At 35.5% G+C, this 18,260-nt stretch overlaps 1 protein-coding gene across 4 annotated transcripts; it reads right to left on the bottom strand.

The window, feature by feature from the left end:
* Positions 1-1,173: 1,173 nt before the first annotated feature.
* Positions 1,174-11,794, bottom strand: LOC145582899 (putative disease resistance RPP13-like protein 1). Of its 4 annotated transcripts, none has more exons than XM_081639949.1 (4): positions 8,484-8,679; positions 7,466-7,569; positions 2,307-5,287; positions 1,174-1,739 (listed from the first exon to the last, which is right to left on the bottom strand). In XM_081639949.1, exons 1-3 carry the CDS (start codon positions 8,553-8,555, stop codon positions 2,338-2,340), a joined length of 3,126 nt encoding a protein of 1,041 aa, XP_081496075.1. In that variant the 5' UTR covers positions 8,556-8,679; the 3' UTR covers positions 1,174-1,739; positions 2,307-2,337. The 4 variants fall into 4 exon arrangements, 2 of the variants coding, with proteins under 2 accessions (XP_081496075.1, XP_081496076.1); XR_014099994.1 differs by lacking the exon at positions 1,174-1,739 and adding an exon at positions 11,556-11,794 and having other exon boundaries at positions 5,270-5,287; positions 8,484-10,930; XR_014099993.1 differs by lacking the exons at positions 1,174-1,739; positions 2,307-5,287 and adding exons at positions 8,264-8,370; positions 11,556-11,794 and having other exon boundaries at positions 7,232-7,569; positions 8,484-10,930.
* Between the last annotated feature and the right edge of the window lie 6,466 nt (positions 11,795-18,260).

Genomic DNA, 18,260 nt, shown 5'->3' with positions numbered 1-18,260 from the left:
AAAATGATTGACTCATTTGCATTAAAATACCCACCAATTTACAACAATATTTATGCAAAATTAGCTTCCCATATAAAATTTTATTTTTTCATGTATTTTTAATACTTTATCTCTCTACTTTTTTACAAACCCCATGTAAATTTATCTTTTTAATATGTTTTTATTTCTTTTTATTTAAATTTCTTAATCGTAAAATCAACCCATAAGGGTTGAAGTTTTGAGGACGGAGGGGTTATAAAATAGATAGAATATTCCTTTCGTTTTTTAATACCGGCCCTATGTGAAAATTTAGAAAGTCACTTTAAGTGACGTTAAACTTAGGATTTGGAATTTGTCATACGGAGTAATAAATTTACAAAAAAAAAATTGATTTAGATTAAAATTTGAAATACAGAGTACTAACTAATGATATAAAATAACTTCAATAATTTGAAAATGAATAAAATAGGAAGGGAAACAATTACGTATTGGTACAAGACTATACGCCTATGCCCTAGCTTATTACATAAAATTTGCAATTAAACATCTAATTCATAAGTTCTCTAACTTAAATTTTATATATTAGATTTTCATTTAACACAAATTCTTATACGTGACTGATTATATGGCGTGTCACCCATTATGGGGTTACTTGATCATTATTACAGGGGTTACTTGGTTAATGTCACAAGGGTTACTTTGTTCTTTTATAAGCGGCTACATGGTGTGGCTAGCCGCATAAAAGAGAGGCTATTCATTTAATATGGTTTTATATTTTGTTTGTTAAATCAAAAGAAAAAAAAATGACATATTTGAGTGGTAATTGCCTAATTGGTAAGACATGTTATTAAACTTAAGGCTATCCTAAATTCCTAATCTTGTCTAAACAACATTTACAACTTCTTTGGGTGAAACATTTACATTTTTTTAAAAAAAGAATTGTAAGTTATGGAAAGAAAAGCAATGAATGAGGAGGATGCCACCTATGTTACTCGGACTCAAGTTCCCATGTCCGACACAATTACGTGTCCAAGTGTCCAACTCGGCTATTTTTTTAAACTAAAATCAAGTGTCCAAGTAACATAACCATGTCCGAGTGTTGTGGGTCTGACAGAAATAATTAAGGTAAAATAAAGTGTCCAAATATCATACTCATGTCTAAGTGTCGAAGGTACGACACAAGTACTTGAGGTAAAAGGAATAGTCCCACTAACATAGGATGCCACAAGACAACAAAACTTCCTATAGAAAGCTTTATTTTATACTAGTATATAGCTGTATAAGTATAGAATAAGTGCACAAAAAAATAAAACAAAAAAATAAAAAAGAATATAAGTTAAGATATAGATATTCAATTAAGAATTTACAATAAACTTACAAAAGCACCCTCTGAAACAAAGTTCAGCAGATCAATTTCAGAATTTTACTGCAAAATCTATAGGCAATTACAACAAAAAATTATACAATACTCTACAGATATATTACACTAGTATTACTTCTCAAATTGACTATGCTTACAAGTCAATCATTTCCCAGATTTTATTCGCTCACTTTGTAAACAAGTCACAGAGTTCATTCCTTGCTACACTACCTCCATTACCTGTGACTCTGTGAGTCTGACAACGAAGTGTAAACATCGTTACTAATCATCATCAGCAAACAATCTATTGCTTGTAGAAGAATGCTCAATTACTTATCATTGTATTTGTAGGACTGCATTAGCATTTGGCAGTGTCTAATGATCTTTCCTGCATTTTCGCCTGCAAAGAATGGACCTGTTAGTAAACCAACCAAATAAAGAGGATACAGTTAGTAAAACAAAGCGATCAGCCTTCAAAGATATTTTCACCATCCGGAAATAATAGTCACATTGTCCCAACACTTCATAAATAAGCATATGACCAAATTTTAAGAAAATGACCCATGGCCTATATACCATTGCTAGCTTTCAATCCAACAAACCCAAAATATATCTCTTGTAACTGTGCTCCACATCCCTAAACAATGCACAGTTTGAATGAAGCAGGTTCAATGGAAAACACACATGATTCTCTCATACCATTTTTCAGAAAATTTCAAAACTGGCCGCTCTTCAGATCAGAGACATTTGACTTTCTAATTACTGAACTGTTCTAATGATTTTCAAGTGTAGTTTCTATTTGATTCAACTTTTTGGGTTTGGGACTTTGGTAGAGGATAGGAATGAAACAACTATAGTTCGCACAATATATTAAAAGTTCCATCAATACAAGAACCCTAAAAATAAATACAAACATCACTTAGCTTATGGTCAGATAAATTTCAGGAAAGAAGGATGAAAACCTTACCAGCAAGAGCAGACTGCCATGTGTAGGTACATTAACTTGAAGTTTGAGGAACCACAGTCTCGTAGTCAATCTCCACATACGGAATTGCACTTATGCTACTCCAATCAGGACCTTCTTCAGGTTGACATCGCTGTTTCACCATATCACAATCGGTAATGATCAGTGACTGAATTGACGCCGGAAGCTCAGGCAATGACATCAATTCCATGCAGCGGTTGAGCTCAAAAGTTTGCAATGAATTCATATGTTTTAGTGACTGCATTGAGAGGAGATTAGGACAATCCTCAATGGTAAGTTCACGGAGCTGGTGCATGCTATTGTCTGGCAATTTAAACCACCTTGCAAGGCACATCATGTCTTGAATCTTCAATGATTCTAATGAAGGGAAGGCTTCATTTCTACCTTCTCCACAAAAATGGTTGTCCACACACTTCACTCGATCCATGCCTTCGATATGAAGAGTCTTGAGGAATAGAAGTTGCCCAAGTGATGGCAAGAAATCATCTTGCTTGCAAAATTGTACATGAATACTTACAAGCAAGCAGGATGGGCTTGTAAGCCAAACAGGAAATCTGGAACCACCATAGTTGATTAATAACAGTTCCTTCAAATTTTTGTGCGGTTGCAGGCCAGAAAGGATATCCATCGCTACAGATCCATCTCTAGAACAACGGCTCCATTCTAATTCCAACCTCTTAATAAATGGCTTATCACATATCATGGCTTCCCTGGCCTCTGCCCCATCCCTAACATCTTCAAGTTTACCAAGGCATATTGTACCGCGCAGATTCTTCAAATTCTTCAACTCAGTTATGCGATATCCTTCCTTCTTACCAACCATATAGGCAGGAAGTGTTTTAAGGCAGCTTAAACTCCCGATGCTTGCGGGCATGCACCTCAATACCTTTATGTCCACATCAAGATGTACAAGGTTGGTCAAGTTTTTTATCTGTTTTGGCAACTCTAGAAGTCGAGAACAGCTTCTCAACTTGAGTACTTGTAACCCATGAAGGTCAGAAGCTGAGTTTGGCAACCTTAGGATATGTGTCTGAGATGCATCCAAGTACCTTAGATGCTTTAATCTACCCAATGACTCGGGTAGCTCATCGATATTAGTATGACTCAAGTCCAGAACTCTCAACCGCACCAATTTCTGGAAAAAGGAATAAGGGACTTGACTAATTTTTGTTCCGTGTTCACTTAGCAGAAGAAATGTCCTCAGACCATCACATTTTTCAATATCTTTGAGGAACGGTAGTTTGATGCAATCACAAAGCAGCGACAGATGACGAACTCTTTTGTATAAAGGGGAGGAACAAGACCACTCACCTTTTGGCAAACGGAAGCATGTGTCTGAAGCCACAAACTCAGCAAACCTGTGAATAAACTCGTGAATTTTGTAGCTTGGCATCTCCTGGTCACCAAGATGCGAAAGTTGAAACACAGATCTCCATAACAGCTCATCAAAATAATCACAGCCAATTTGTTCAAGGTTTGTCATCCCTTGAGGCAGAAGAAAACCTTCTGCCATCCACAGCTGAACCAAGTTGTCTTTCTCGAAATCGTAATCACGAGGGAATAATGAGCAGTAAGCAAGACACTTCTTCAAATGTGAAGCCAAATAAGGGTTGTTCAGTCTAAAAGCAGGAAATATTTCTTTTTTAAAAACACTTAGCTCACATATGTCTCTCTCTAATAAGGTCACCCAATAATCATCATCATGCTTAGACGATAAGAGATGTCCCAAAATATTGGCTGCCAGAGGCAAACCCTTGCACTTTTGGGCCATTGCTCCAGCAATATCCTCCAAACTTACACGCTGTCGTTCAGATAGATTATTAAAAGACAGCGCTCTATCCATTATTAGAGACTTACAATCTTCATCCTTCATCATTTGCAAATGATAAGGAGTAGCATTAGTAATTGATGTTACATTTGGGTTGCTAGTAGTGAGAAGAGCTTTGGAACCAGATGAGCACAGAAAATAATAACAGAAAGAGCGCCAATCACCACCCTTAACTTCCCGTAAATCATCCAACACAAACAAAATACTTTGCCCCAAATAAAGATCCTCAAATAAACTTCGGATTCTCTCAGGATGAAAGCTATACTCACCTTCCTGCCTCCGATTCAATATAAAGTCAGTGATCTTTGTCATGTCAAACTCTGCAGACACTGAAATCCAAACTATACGATGAAACTTTTCTTGGATTCTGGAATCATCTTGAATACTCTGCGCAAGTGTTGTTTTGCCAAGGCCACCCATGCCAACTATAGAAACTGTAATCAGTGTTTCTTCCAGCAGCATGGAGACTATCTTCTCCTTGTCGCTTTCCCTCCCGAATAACCTCACTGGAAACCGTATTTGCTCTCTTGTATAAGAAATCTCTTTGAAACATCCAAGTGAGCACTGCAGTGCTTGCTTGTTTGTTCTGTTGACCATGTCTAATCCACTTATTATATCCTCCAACCTTCCTTGAAGATCCTGGATCTGTTGAGCCATCTTCCGCCTTTCGAAAAATGAAAAGATCTTCTTAATCACTGAAGTTTTACTAGAACCAAGTACTATATCATCAACCAAGTCTTCAGCATCATAGCAAACTCTGGTGACTTCTCCAACCCAATGTTCCCAGGTATTGTTTGGAGTGAATTGAAAGCTGTCAAACAAAGTTTCAGCTTTCAAGAGTTTCCTCTTCAGCTTTTTAAGTTCATCTTCTGCATCAAACTGTACCACCTGACCTGCTTCCTCAAAGATTAAAATTTTGAATCTTTCTAGCAAATCTTGAAGCAAAGCCAAAGCAAAGTCTGATTGAAACACTTCCATTATGTCTTTACTCTTTAGTTTTGTAGATAAAAAGAGTAACAACAGCTGTATAAGCAAACGATAGATACTTATCTTTGTAATTTTGTTCAGGGACGAAAGCTCACCACACCATACACCATACACCCTTTTTTTCTCAGAATGATTACCTCGAAATGACCTGGAGACAAGAAACACAGAAGTCAAAAGTCAGCAGCTACATTAAGTTATTACTAAAATAACAATGTGGCTGTGTATTATAATATGTTGATTCATTGAAGGTGCAGAAAGCAAATTGGACAGTGATGAATAAAGAAATATACGGAGTATTAAAAAAACCATTACCTTTTCATAGTTTGTCTTGTAGTGATTAGGGGTAATGAATCTATCAAGTTCATGAACGATTTGAGCTTGATTCAAAATTTTTATGAACGAAGTACAACAAAGCTCAACTCGAGAGCCTGTGAACAAGCTTAAAATATGTAATTTTTTTTTTTCAAACTAGTTTATCTTCATATTATAAATCTAATTAACTTAAATTGATCGTAGAAATTATAAACAACATGAAGCTTAAGAAATTTAAAACAAAGTTAATTATATAAGAAGTTAATAAACCTGAACTCAAGTTGAGTTATACGGAAGTTGAGTTTTATAATTTAAACTCAAAAAAGTTTGAAATTCAGCTCGAGTAAGCATGCTAGAATCACGAATTGAGCATGAGCACCAAGCTCGGTCTCAGCTAGTTCAATAACACTCCTAACAGTGATGTTTAATTTAGTAACAGGCCTATGTTTATATAGTTCTATACGATACCAACACCCTAAATTTATACAATTAATTTTAGCACCATTTATCCACACAAGTAGAAGCATAACAAATGGTCACGCTAGAGAAATGAGTATGTAGCATCTTAGGTGAGAACCCAAGTTGATAAACATTGACTACTTTTTAAGTCTTTTTGATAATTCCAAAAGTTAGGTAGTCAGTAGTCTAAGATCCCAAATCTCAATCATCTTTAATCTACAATAATACTACTAGGTATATATATATATATATATATATATATATATATATATATATATATATATATATATATATATATATATATATATATATATATCCAATGAAGAAATAATGATAGTGAGCTACTTTCGATGAAGTATATTCCTGTTTTCTGCCCAAACACCATTCTTTCCTATCTTTTAAAACACAAGAAATTGGTTATCAGTGAAAAAACCCATGTGTAATGTAAAAAACGGCAGCTTTAGTAACATGTGCACATTCGAACAGAAAAATCATGTGAAAGACAGGACACTTGATACTTGGTAGCATATCTGTTAGAAGTAAGAGCTTCGTCAACATGGTCCTACTCAAAACAGCACCAAGTAAATATCCAAATAGCAGTATTTAGCAATTGAGCCCCATTTAGGAGCGTAGGGTTATGTGCATAGGGCCTTGCTTCAAGTATGCTAATTGAAAAATAACGAGACTGAGAACCTTTTATGTCATAAAGTTGGCTGTTACATTCAGAAGAGAATGCAGTAATAATGCTATTCATGCTGTTATCTTAATGACTTTGCTAATGACATATGCATCAAAAAACTGGCTACACATCTATTGCAGCATCAAAATAAATATAGAATTAATTTTGTCATTAAAAAGAAGGATGGAGAACACCGAACATATAGAGAAAGCCTACAGCCTTGGAAACAATTTATTTGCTTGGAAAAGTTTTTGGAAAAATTAAAGCTAAAAGCCTACAACCTTGGAAACAATTAATTTGCTTGGAAAATTTTTTGGAAAATTGAAGCTAAAAGCCTACAACCTTGGAAACAATTTATTTGCAAGGGAAACTTTTTGGAAAATTGAAGCTAAAAGCCTACAGCTAGCTGAAATTTAAGCTTAAATTTATCTGTCTGCAAATTCATCAGCAAATAAATTCTAAAGTTCACAGGCTCACAGAACATCTTAAGAAAGAACTACAAAAGTCAATGTTATTTCACCGCTGGAAACAGGTGCATGTCCAAATGTCCAATGTAGATTAGTAAGATGGACAACATATAAGAGAATTAACAAAATGCCCCCGAAAAAAAAAAAAAAAAAAAAAAAAAACAAAAAGGCAGAATAACAATTAGCAACAAGAAAAGGGGAGTTGGGTCCCAAGGGTAATACTCATCAGTTAATTTAGATACATTGTAAGTGATAATTAGAGATACATAAAATATTACAAATATATGTATCAAAAGGCCAAAGCCAAGGTAGTTTATGAAACTTGAGAGTTGAGAGTCCTCAGTTCCTCACAGTAATTGGCAGAACAACATTATGACTTTAAAATGTCAATTAAAAAGCAGAATGTTACCCAAAACCAAGAGGCTTGAGACCAGAGGTACAGAGCATCCCACCCTTTCTAGAGCTGAAATCAAATTGGTGCCGGATATTTAAAGGAAAGCTACTCTGCTGTCCCTGGAAAATTAAATATATCTTTCAATCACTGCACTGTAAAATTCATCTGAATTCGGTAAATTAATGAAAATTTTGTGTCACAAATTTGGAGGAAAAAACCTCAATTAATAACATGAAATTAGAGCATAGGAAAAAAGAAAAAAAAAAAAAAAAAAAAAAAGAAAGACGTAAACTATATACTCCTTTCATCCCATCTTTGTTGTGCACTTTCTATATTAAAATGATCTAAAATATTGCCATTTTGGTTAATGATATCCATCCAATCAACATTATTCAATCCTAATACATTAACATACTATTAGTAGCATTTCTCTCCTTTATTATAACACTCTTAATGGTTAATACTATGAAAAATCAACACGGAAATGTTGGCCCGGCTAATAGTGCTATAGCATTTTACTCATTGGGATGGGACAGCCTGCAACATGTCCTAGCATGGAACTTAGGTCACTAGTTGAAGCAAAACACATTTCCTAAGTTTTACAATCTACTATCTGATTATTTCAAAGACCCTGACGTGTTAAACATAATAGGGCACTTGTTTAAACTAGAATAGAGAATTTTAAGATGGTCAAATACCAATTATCCAAAAGAATGAACTATCTTTTCATTAAGGAATTGGACATCATACTTTCAAAGCCAGGGGCTGAAAAACAGCAGCTTTTCTACACACATAATTTTTATACAAATATACCTGGTGAATTGGACATCTAGGTAAATCTTCCATAATAAAGGTATGCATATCAAGGAGCAGCTTGTTGCATTAAATTCAGAAAAACCCTACAGGTCCAGTGATCTTGTCTGTTTGCATATTTTCGAATTAGAATAACAACCATAACATTAAAGAAAGAAGAAAACAATTTAAGTCCTTATCCTGGAAGAAAGATAAAGAAAAATAGTGTGGAAAGATTTACCGGAAGGTATCTCTTGATTATCAACCCACAAATTCTGAATATGCGCCACCTTGTGCCAATCTTGGCCTCCATTCTTCAAGAATTCCACAAATATCATGGGACAATCCTCAATAATGAGTGTCTCAACTGAAGCAGGTAATCTGTCATCAGTCCAAGATGCAAGCATATCACAGTGACTTATCTCCAAATTTTTGAGAAAACCTAGATTTGAAAGTGTGTGTAAACTGGAGAATTTGGGGCAATACTTAATTGTGAGTGTATGAAGACAAGGAAAAACAGATCTTTCCATTCCAGTCCATTTTTCTAGACTAAGCATGTTTTCAATTGCTAACTTCTCCAGCTTAGGGAAGGCAATGAACCCTTGGATGCCAAGGCCTCCATAAAAGTTATGATCAATCACCTTCAGGTTGTAAAAATCCATTATGTTTAGAAACTTGAGTGAAGGAAGTTGTCCAAGAGATGGCAGGACTAAGCAGTTTTCACACTTGAAGAGGGTGACACTGGCCAGCTTAGAAAAAGCTGGATCACAAATCCAACTGGGCAGATCAAAGCCATCAAAACAACTAATATGCAACTCTTCAAGGCTTGTATTTGGCTTAAGAGAAGAAAGGACTTCCCCATTGCCTGAAACATTTTCATCTTGTGTGTCACTCCACTGTAACTCCAGCTTTGTAAGCTGTGATTTGTGGCACAAACAAGCCTCCATGGCCTCATCCTTTGTCAGAACATTCTCAAGCCTAGAAATGCAAAAGCTTCCTGAGAGATTATTCATGTTCCGTAACTGACGTATGCTGTATTCCTCTTCCAGATCAACTAGGAAAGCTGACAATGTTTGAATGTTGATTAAAGTCCCTAACCCCGGGGGCATTGAGCGTAAATGTCGACGGACATCAAGATTAAGATGACGCAGATTAACCAGCTTTCTCATACTTTTTGGCAAGAAAGAGAGATTCAAGCAACCTCGGAGTTTCAAACTCTGCAAATTCTCAAGGCAAACAATTGCTTCAGGCAAACGTTTGATGAGAGTCTCTGAAAGGTCTAAATAATGTAAACATTTCAGATTCCCTATTGAACTTGGCAGCTCCAAGAGATGAGTCTGACTCAAATCCAAAACTTGTAGCAACTTCAATGACAAAAAGAAATCACGTGGGATTTGCTTGAAGCTCGATTCATGACCATGGAGAAACATAAGTGTTCTCAGCTGCTTGAATCTTTTAAGTTCTTGTAGGATAGTGTACCTTTTCTGATTGCAACATCTGATAGACACATGAGATACTTCAACAGAGACATCATTTAAGTTTGAATTTCCCTCTATCAGAACAATATGGCTGCTAATTGATGTCAATAACGACACTAAACTGTCATCTCTCTTGAGTCTGTACAGTGCTTTCCCAGTCACCAAATTGGTTCGGCAAAACAAGAAGTAGCCCGTGGTGAGGCAATCTTCAAAAAACAGACCAGCAATTCTTTCCATTGGTTCAGTCACAAAAACACCATGTGCTATCAGTAGCTGAACAACCATATCTTTCTCAAATTCATAGTCATGCGGAAACAAAGCACAATAATGCAAGGCCGTATTAAGTAACATCTCATCACAGGACTTTTTAAGAGAGGGGCCAAGACTGAGACTAACAGACGGAGAAGAGGGAGCAAGAGCATCATCATCAGCAACCATCTCATCAAATAAATCGTGAGGAGTAGACAGGGCATCATCAGGAACCATCCCATCAACTGAAGCGTTATGAGGGGAATAAAGACTTTGACTGGGAGACTGAGTAAAAAGAGTAAGGCCATCATCAACATTCATACCAGAAACTAAGGCAGGCTTAAGGGTGTAGTGCGGGTGGAGAGCATTAGTAAGGGATGGCTTAGTCACATTACCCCCACGATTCCAATGAATGAAGAACTTATTCTTGGCTTCCACTCCAACTCCACGGTAAAAGAAGACAGTATCACCCACAGAGAGTTGATTTTCCTCAACAAAGCGACCCCACCCATCAGCAAGGACGTGGTGCCGCTTAGTGTTCCGGTAGGAATACTGAAATGCCCACAACTTCCCAGTAAGATCTTCAAAGTTAACCTGAAGACTTTTGATAGAAGAAAGCAGCTTGGGAAAATATTTCTCGGCAAACACCTTTGGAATGACTAAGTAATTCAATTTGCCAACATCTCTGGGAACCAACACCTTATGGAACATTATCTCTCTCGTTGAAATCAGATTCTGAGCATGCTTCGTAGACAAAATCAACCGCTCAGTCATTCTTAATGCTGCCAAACCATCCTCCTTCCCAGACACTTTCAAATTCGACATTAATTCCTCCTCGGCTGCCAATGCCTCACATAGTAACATGGCAGCCTGACCAAATGGGTCAGTCATATTCAACTTCTGCGAACTTTTTGCCAAAACAGCTTTACAAGAGGGCTGATGGGATAATAATCCATCCATACTACCAATTCATCAAACACAAACAAGCACTAATTAGTATTAGGACATTAGATCCTCTCTCAATTACTATACTCTTTTACTCCGATCCTATACGACAACCCACTAATAATAAAATGGGTATAGATCATTAATAAGCGAAATAATAAACTAAGATAAACAAAATACATGAATCAGTCACCCCACTCAAGCCCAAATTAAAAAAATCACTAACATTTTATCTCTACTTTTCACTCTCCAATGTTACTCCAATAACCATGATTAAAACAATCACATACTTGTTCACTGCATTAGAGAAAATTCTATAATTTACCGATTGAATTACAACAAACAAGCACGAAATTCTTCAATTGAAATTCAATTATTATCATCAATTTACAAAGTCGGGGTATAAAAGGAATAACACGAGTTTAATACAAAACAAATTAACACAATAATTTTAAAATAAACTAACAAAATCTAATTACATAAAGATAAAAGTTTCAAAATTAAATTCACAAATTCAGCACAATAACAACACAACAAAATATAAAAACAACAAGCAAAGCAAAGCAAGTTTAACACGATAAAATATTAATCTAGAAACTTAAAATCTATAATTGGTAATTTATTAGGAGAAGATATCAAACCTTGAGAAGTTAATTCCACATTCACACAAGTTGTTCGAAATATCACCAGAAGATCCAGCCGCCGACGACATAGATTGATTGGCATAACCAATAGAAGTCAGAGTGGAACGAGAATCCGATGATAGTTCAGACATTTCATCAAAGGAATTGTGTTTAGCTTTGCACTCCAAGGACCAGTAACTGCCTAGATCATGATTGCTTATATTTCTCAAGTAACAACAATCTTTATATTGATATGATTCGAATTCAGATTGTGCAGCCTCCTGACTTTGTGAGTACGGAGTATATTTGAGTGGGTGTGAAAAGAAATTGATTCAGTTCAAAAGTTCTGCTCTATCATGCTCTGCTTAAAAATATTAATTAATATTGATTTATTATTATAATAATAATATTTAATTACAATAATAAATAATTAATATTTAATAATTATAATAATTAATTTTTAATAATAAAAGTAATAGTAATAGTAATAATGATAATAATAATTATTATTATTAATATTAATAAAAATAATAATTGATTTCTTATAATACAAATTAATATTTAAAGATAATAACTAGTATTTAAAGATAATAATAATTAATAATAATAATACTAATAATTAATATTTAATGATTATAATAATAATGTGATAATAATAGTAATAATAATCTAATATATATATATATATATATATATATATATATATATATATATATATATATATATATATATATATATATATATATATATATATATATAAGTAGGCATTTTTGGAGAGCATTCGACGCACCACATAAGCAAAGGTATATTTTTGACCAATTAAAAATTAGATTTCTATTTTATTTTAGAATTAAAAAATTCACTTGCCACCTAAACAAAAGTGACGAATGAGATTTAAGAATTTTACCATGTAGTTAAAAATAACGAATAGGGATTTATAAGGATTTAACTTATTTAAAAAAACTAAAAATTATCTTTTAAGAAAACAATTATCTTTAGAAATAGGATTTATATATCTAAGATAATCTTGATAGTGTTTATGATAAGAAATAAAAATTATTCCCTAATAATAATTAAATTAAAAATTTTGATGCCTTCCACTATAAATTGACACATCCTACAACACCAATAAAATTTCATATCAATACAAAACCAAATCAAGCGAATTTTATGTCATAATTTTGTATCAGTTTTAGATCATCAGTGGCTGCGTAATTCTTAGTTTTATTTTTAAAATCCATGTTTAAATGTATATTTGTGATTATTGCTTACATTGTGTTTATTTGGAATGCTTAATGATTATATGTTTATGTTTTGTTTACTGAATTTTGTTTTTATATGCAGATCTAATTTAATTAATCAACGAATTAAATTCGAGCAAAAATGATTGGAAAAACAAAGTATAATAGGTATTATATCTATATAAATCGTTTACATTTATTAAATTTTTTTATAAACCTTTTTAGTTTTTATTAATTAATTTTATGATTAAAACACTTCTTTTGTGATTTAGGTAGTATAATCAAGTCATCAAATTAACTTAATTGAACAAATTAACGTTCATGCCTCAATTAAAGCCAACTTTGTACAGTTTCGTCCAAAATTAATTGAAAGAAAAGTTTACTCCATTAGTTACTTTTCAATCGTTATAAATAAGAAGCAGCGACTGGGGACGATTAAAAAATTACAATGCATAGATTTGATTTTGTACAATTATAATTTTTAGATCAATTTTACAAAAAATTTATTGATTTATTTTATAAGACTATAAAGATTAATTTTATATAAATTTTATTTTTGCTAACATGTTTTATTTATCTAGTTTTATTAGATGAAGAAATAGAAGATAAATAATATACATGTTTTTATTATTTTTTAATATTTCTATTTTCAAAAAATCAACGAATAATGATTTAGGTTTTAAATATGTAAAAAATTTAAAATAAAAAATCTTTTCACATTAAAGATTTTATCCTTATTATATAACAGATAAATTATCATATTTACAATTTTTTTTTTTTTTGAAAGATATCACTGTAGGCACAGAAATTTTATAAGTGTCATACATTAAATTAACTAAATTAATTTGGGTTAAATCATGTTAATGATCCATTTTAATTATTTTTGGGCCACCCAAATAAATAATCTGAATTAATCAAATACAATTCGGGTTATAAAATAAATTAAACGGACCAGGTTAAAAGACTTCTAAGTCATAAAATGGGCCAGGCCTAAACCTACTAAGTCCACTCAAGGGGTTCTCATCTCCTATAAATACATATTCCTCCATCAGTTGAGAGGGATCCAGAGAAATCATTATTCCAAGAGCTTATAAAACTCATACGGAATTCTCTCTGAAGTAAGTCAACAAGCACATCAAACTCGTGCCGACTTTGTTCAGATACACTCAAACACACTTGAACGGGATTAAGCTTCATAAGCCCTCGTTCAGGTGTATTCAAACAAAGCCCTTGAATACAGGTTGTCATCATCAAACGTCACCCTGCGTTCAAACTCAAGTCGACGTCATCAAACGTCACCCTACAGGTGTCACACACGTGTCATCGTCAAGCTGCGGAACAGAATCAGAGGACTTAATTTATTTTATTATAAACTTTTATACAGAGATTGTACCCAAAATTCATATATTAATATAAATTCATTTGTTACTTTATTTCCCGTCTTTATTTATTTAGACTCGAAATTTGTGTAAACAAATTTTGGCACGCCCGGTGGGACTATCTTTGCCTCTCATCTCTGTTTCCGTACGTTAAAAAAAAATAAATAAAACTTGAAATGGCCTCAAAGACCCCTGTCGACAAAAGGATCTCTACTACAGCTCAACAAAGGGCTGCTGAGTTGGCTGAAATGCTTAATAGCCAAACTGATGAGGGCATCGTTACTAGAGGGATGAAGAAAGTTGTTGTTGACTCCGCCGCAAGAAGCTTGCGTGCCGCATTAATCCTAACCAAAGCACGAAAAAGTCACGCTCGTCTTGCTGCTTCTGTGAGGTCTCTCATGTCCTCCACTCACGAATCACATGAGAGTCTTGTGTTTGGTTCGTTCGAGCCTGTCATCCACACAAACTCATCTTTCGATCACTTTGATGAGGGACATGACAATGAGTTTAGTGTGAGCTCACCTGAGCCTACTTTTGTTGCAGTTATGGTGACGCATACTAAGACGGTCGAACAACAACTGGCTGAAATGAGCAGTATCCTTGAACAGCTAAAGAAAGATGGGGAGGAAAAAGATGCTCAAATCAGACAACAAAATGAACAAATTGCTGCTTTGACAAAGAAGCTTGAGAAACAGACAATTGAGACTGAAAGCGATGACAGCTCAAATGGTAGCATTAAATCGACGGAATTAAAGCCAAATGGGTCACAAAATTTAATCACTGCTGAACAAGTTCAAGATATGATAGCCAATGCTGTCAAGAGCCAGCTTGGAGAGGGAGGTTCATATAATAACCGGCGTTATGTGAAGCCTTACACTAGGAGGATAGATGAGCTGAAAATGCCGTTTGGATACCAACCTCCAAAATTTCAACTCTTCGATGGAAAGGGTAACCCAAAACAACATGTTGCACACTTCATAGAGACGTTTAGCAATGGTGTTACCAAGGGTGACTTGCTTGTAAAACAATTTGTTCGTTCTCTTAAGGGAACCGCTTTTGACTAGTACACCAACTTAGAGGCTGAGTTTTTGGGGCAGTTCTTCAGCACTGAGCGTGTCGTTAGCATGACTGAGCTAACTCAAACTGCGCAATGGGATGAAGAGCCAGTCATTGATTACATCAACCGCTGGCGCGCTCTAAGTTTGGAATGTAAAGATCGATTGACTGAAACCTCTGCCATAGAGATGTGCATTAATGGGATGAGTTGGGAACTACATTACATCCTAAAGGGTATCAAACCAGAATCTTTTCAAGAATTGGCGACGAGAGCTCATAACATGGAACTCTCGATCACTTACAACAAGAAGAAGAAGGGGCTTGCTTCGGAAGCCAAGAAAGAAAGGAGTATTATAAAAATGACAAGTCCTCCAAAAGTTCAACTAAGGAAACGTTGTCTGTGACTACCTCTTCTGCACCCATCAAGATTTCAGGGAAGAAGAAAGAAGAAAGTAAGGGTTCATCTTCGAGATTTGTCAAGAAAGATAAACCCACTTTGAAAGAGCTTCAAGCTAAGAAGTACCCTTTCCCAGACTCTGACTTGTCTGGCATGTTAGACAAATTGCTGGAAAACAAAATCATCGAGTTGCCTGAGTCAAAGCGCCCTGAGCAGGTGAACAAGACATCCGATCCCAATTATTGTCCGTATCATAGGTTGATCAGTCATCCTATTGAAAAGTGTATAACACTTAAGGAGAAAATTATGCAATTGGGGAAGGATGGGACAATCGAGCTAGATGTCGACGAGCCAGTGATATCAAATCATGCCTCAGTAGCTACTGAACCATCATTTCAGGCTCAAACTTTGCAATTTGGAAGTTTGGAGCCAGTGATCATACTTGTGGAGAGTCAACCCATTCAACATGAAGTCTAATTCCAAGTTGAACACCAAACACATGTTAACTCCCAAGATGAAGATGATGACGAAGGGTGGACATTGGTGACAAGGAGAAGGCCAAGGAAACAAGTGCATGCTCCTAAACCACAATCTTCATATCGCAGAAAAAAGCAACAAAAAAAGAGAAAACCCAAGCCTTCAAAAGGAAAAAAGAAATCAAAGGAGGTTAGCAAGCACAAGGTCCTCCCTATAGATTTGCTTGATCAAGAGCCGTTATCTCCCATAACTTTGGAGGTTGATCAAGAGCCGTTGTCTCCCATAACTTTGGAGGAATATTTCCCAGAAGACTACTTTACTGTGGTTACGACGAATACGGTTTTCTTTGTAGAGAGTGAAGAAGAACAAGTTGATGATGAAACATCAATAGAATCAACTTTACAACGATCTGAGGTGGTAGTAGACCCAAAAATATCTAGTGTCTTAGATGCTCTTCCTTCACGCATAGGATGGAGGCAAATTTTTCATTTGCCTAAAGAGATGTGTCAACAGTTATCTTTTGCACTTCAACACCCAGAGTTGTATGCCGATAAGGTAAAAAATGTTGGAGAACCTGCGGAGGATACCACAAAATATGTGTCGTGCAACGCGGCCTTAGCTTTCACAGATGATGAATTGTTGATGGGGTCAAAACCCCACAATAAACCCTTGTTTGTGTCGGGGTACGTCCGCGAACAAAAAGTGAGTCACATTTTAGTTGATGGTGGATCCGCTGTCAACATCATGCCAAAATCCACTATGACAGAGTTAGGAATCAAGATGGATGAACTATCTAGCAGTCGCATAGTGATCCAAGGATTTAACCTTGACAGTCAGCGTGCAATAGGCATAATACGCCTAGAACTCACAATGGGAGAGTTAACGTCATCAACTCTCTTTCATGTGATTGACACAAAGACCTCATACAAAATGTTGCTAGGACGCCCTTGGTTGCATGAGAATGGTGTGGTATCATCGACCCTCCATCAATGTCTCAAGTACTATCGTGGGGGAGAAAAGAAGATAAATGGGGATGTCAAACCATTTAGCAAAGCAGATTCTTACTTTGCTGACGCCAAGTTTTTTTTGAAGAAGAAGCGTCAAGTGAGATACTACCTTCTCAAGTCCTTTCAACAGGAAAAAGAGAAGTTAAGGAGAGCATTTCTTTGGTTTCAAATGACAAAAAGGCATCTCCTGTTGAGGAGAAGTCTCAACAAAAGGTAGAAGTGGACGAAAAGAGTGTCTCTCAGCTCGTCATAAAAGAAAAGCCAAAGTTGTCAACTCCTATTTTGCGATACATCCCAAAATCACGTCGCAAGGAGGGAGAATCACCTTTTGTGTGTCGAGAGGTTAACCTTGATGCTAAGGTAGCAAAGCCAATTGATGACACTACTCTCCAAAACTTGAAGAGTAAAACAACTGTACCATTGGGTAAAGGCGCGCAAAGCCAAATTTCTAAGTTATCAACAGAGTCATCTAAGGTAAAAGAGCTTAACAAAGCAAAGTTTGGCCAAAATGCATACTAGCTATTGGCAAAGGCATGATATGACTTTGAAAACCCAACACCCATGGGTAAGGTCATAGACATTAAACCCAACGGATTAAATGATACTCAAAAGAAACTGCTTGACTATGGCTCTAGTTATCAAGAATCCAAGGCAGGCCTAGGGTCTCAACACCCCAAACCAATCAAAATTGGTGTATGGCGTAAAGTAGACGCTTCTTCCTCACAGTACATTACTGCCGAGGAACTCAAGGAAGGTGAAGGTGTGAACGATGTTCCCACTCCCAGAACTTCTGTGTTTGATCGACTTCAACCATCTACTACGAGGAATCATATATCAGTGTTCGATAGGCTTGGAGAATGTGACCATAGGGTGAAAGAAACTTCAAGTTCGCAACCCTTAAGACGAAAAGTATCTGTCTTTAACCGCGTAGGCATGACAAACGCCTCTAGCAAAGAACAAAGACAGTCAGCTTTTAGTCGCATAAAGAAAAGGGAAGACAATGTCATGAAAAATGACGAGTCGAAAAGTGTTGTTCCCTCTCGCATGAAGAGAACGCAAGACATAGACATCACTGAGGAACAACCTTTAAAGGCAAGAGTTCGTACTGTGGTTTTCACTAACCAAAATGAGTCGTCAGACCATGCTATAGAGGAACATCAGGAGAT

The sequence above is a fragment of the Chenopodium album genome, chromosome 15 (genome assembly GCF_948465745.1).
Source record: "Chenopodium album chromosome 15, dcCheAlbu1.1, whole genome shotgun sequence".
In the NCBI taxonomy this organism is placed as follows: domain Eukaryota; kingdom Viridiplantae; phylum Streptophyta; class Magnoliopsida; order Caryophyllales; family Amaranthaceae; genus Chenopodium; species Chenopodium album.
Note: the sequence above shows the minus strand (reverse complement) of the source record. Positions and strands in the feature narration are given on the sequence as shown.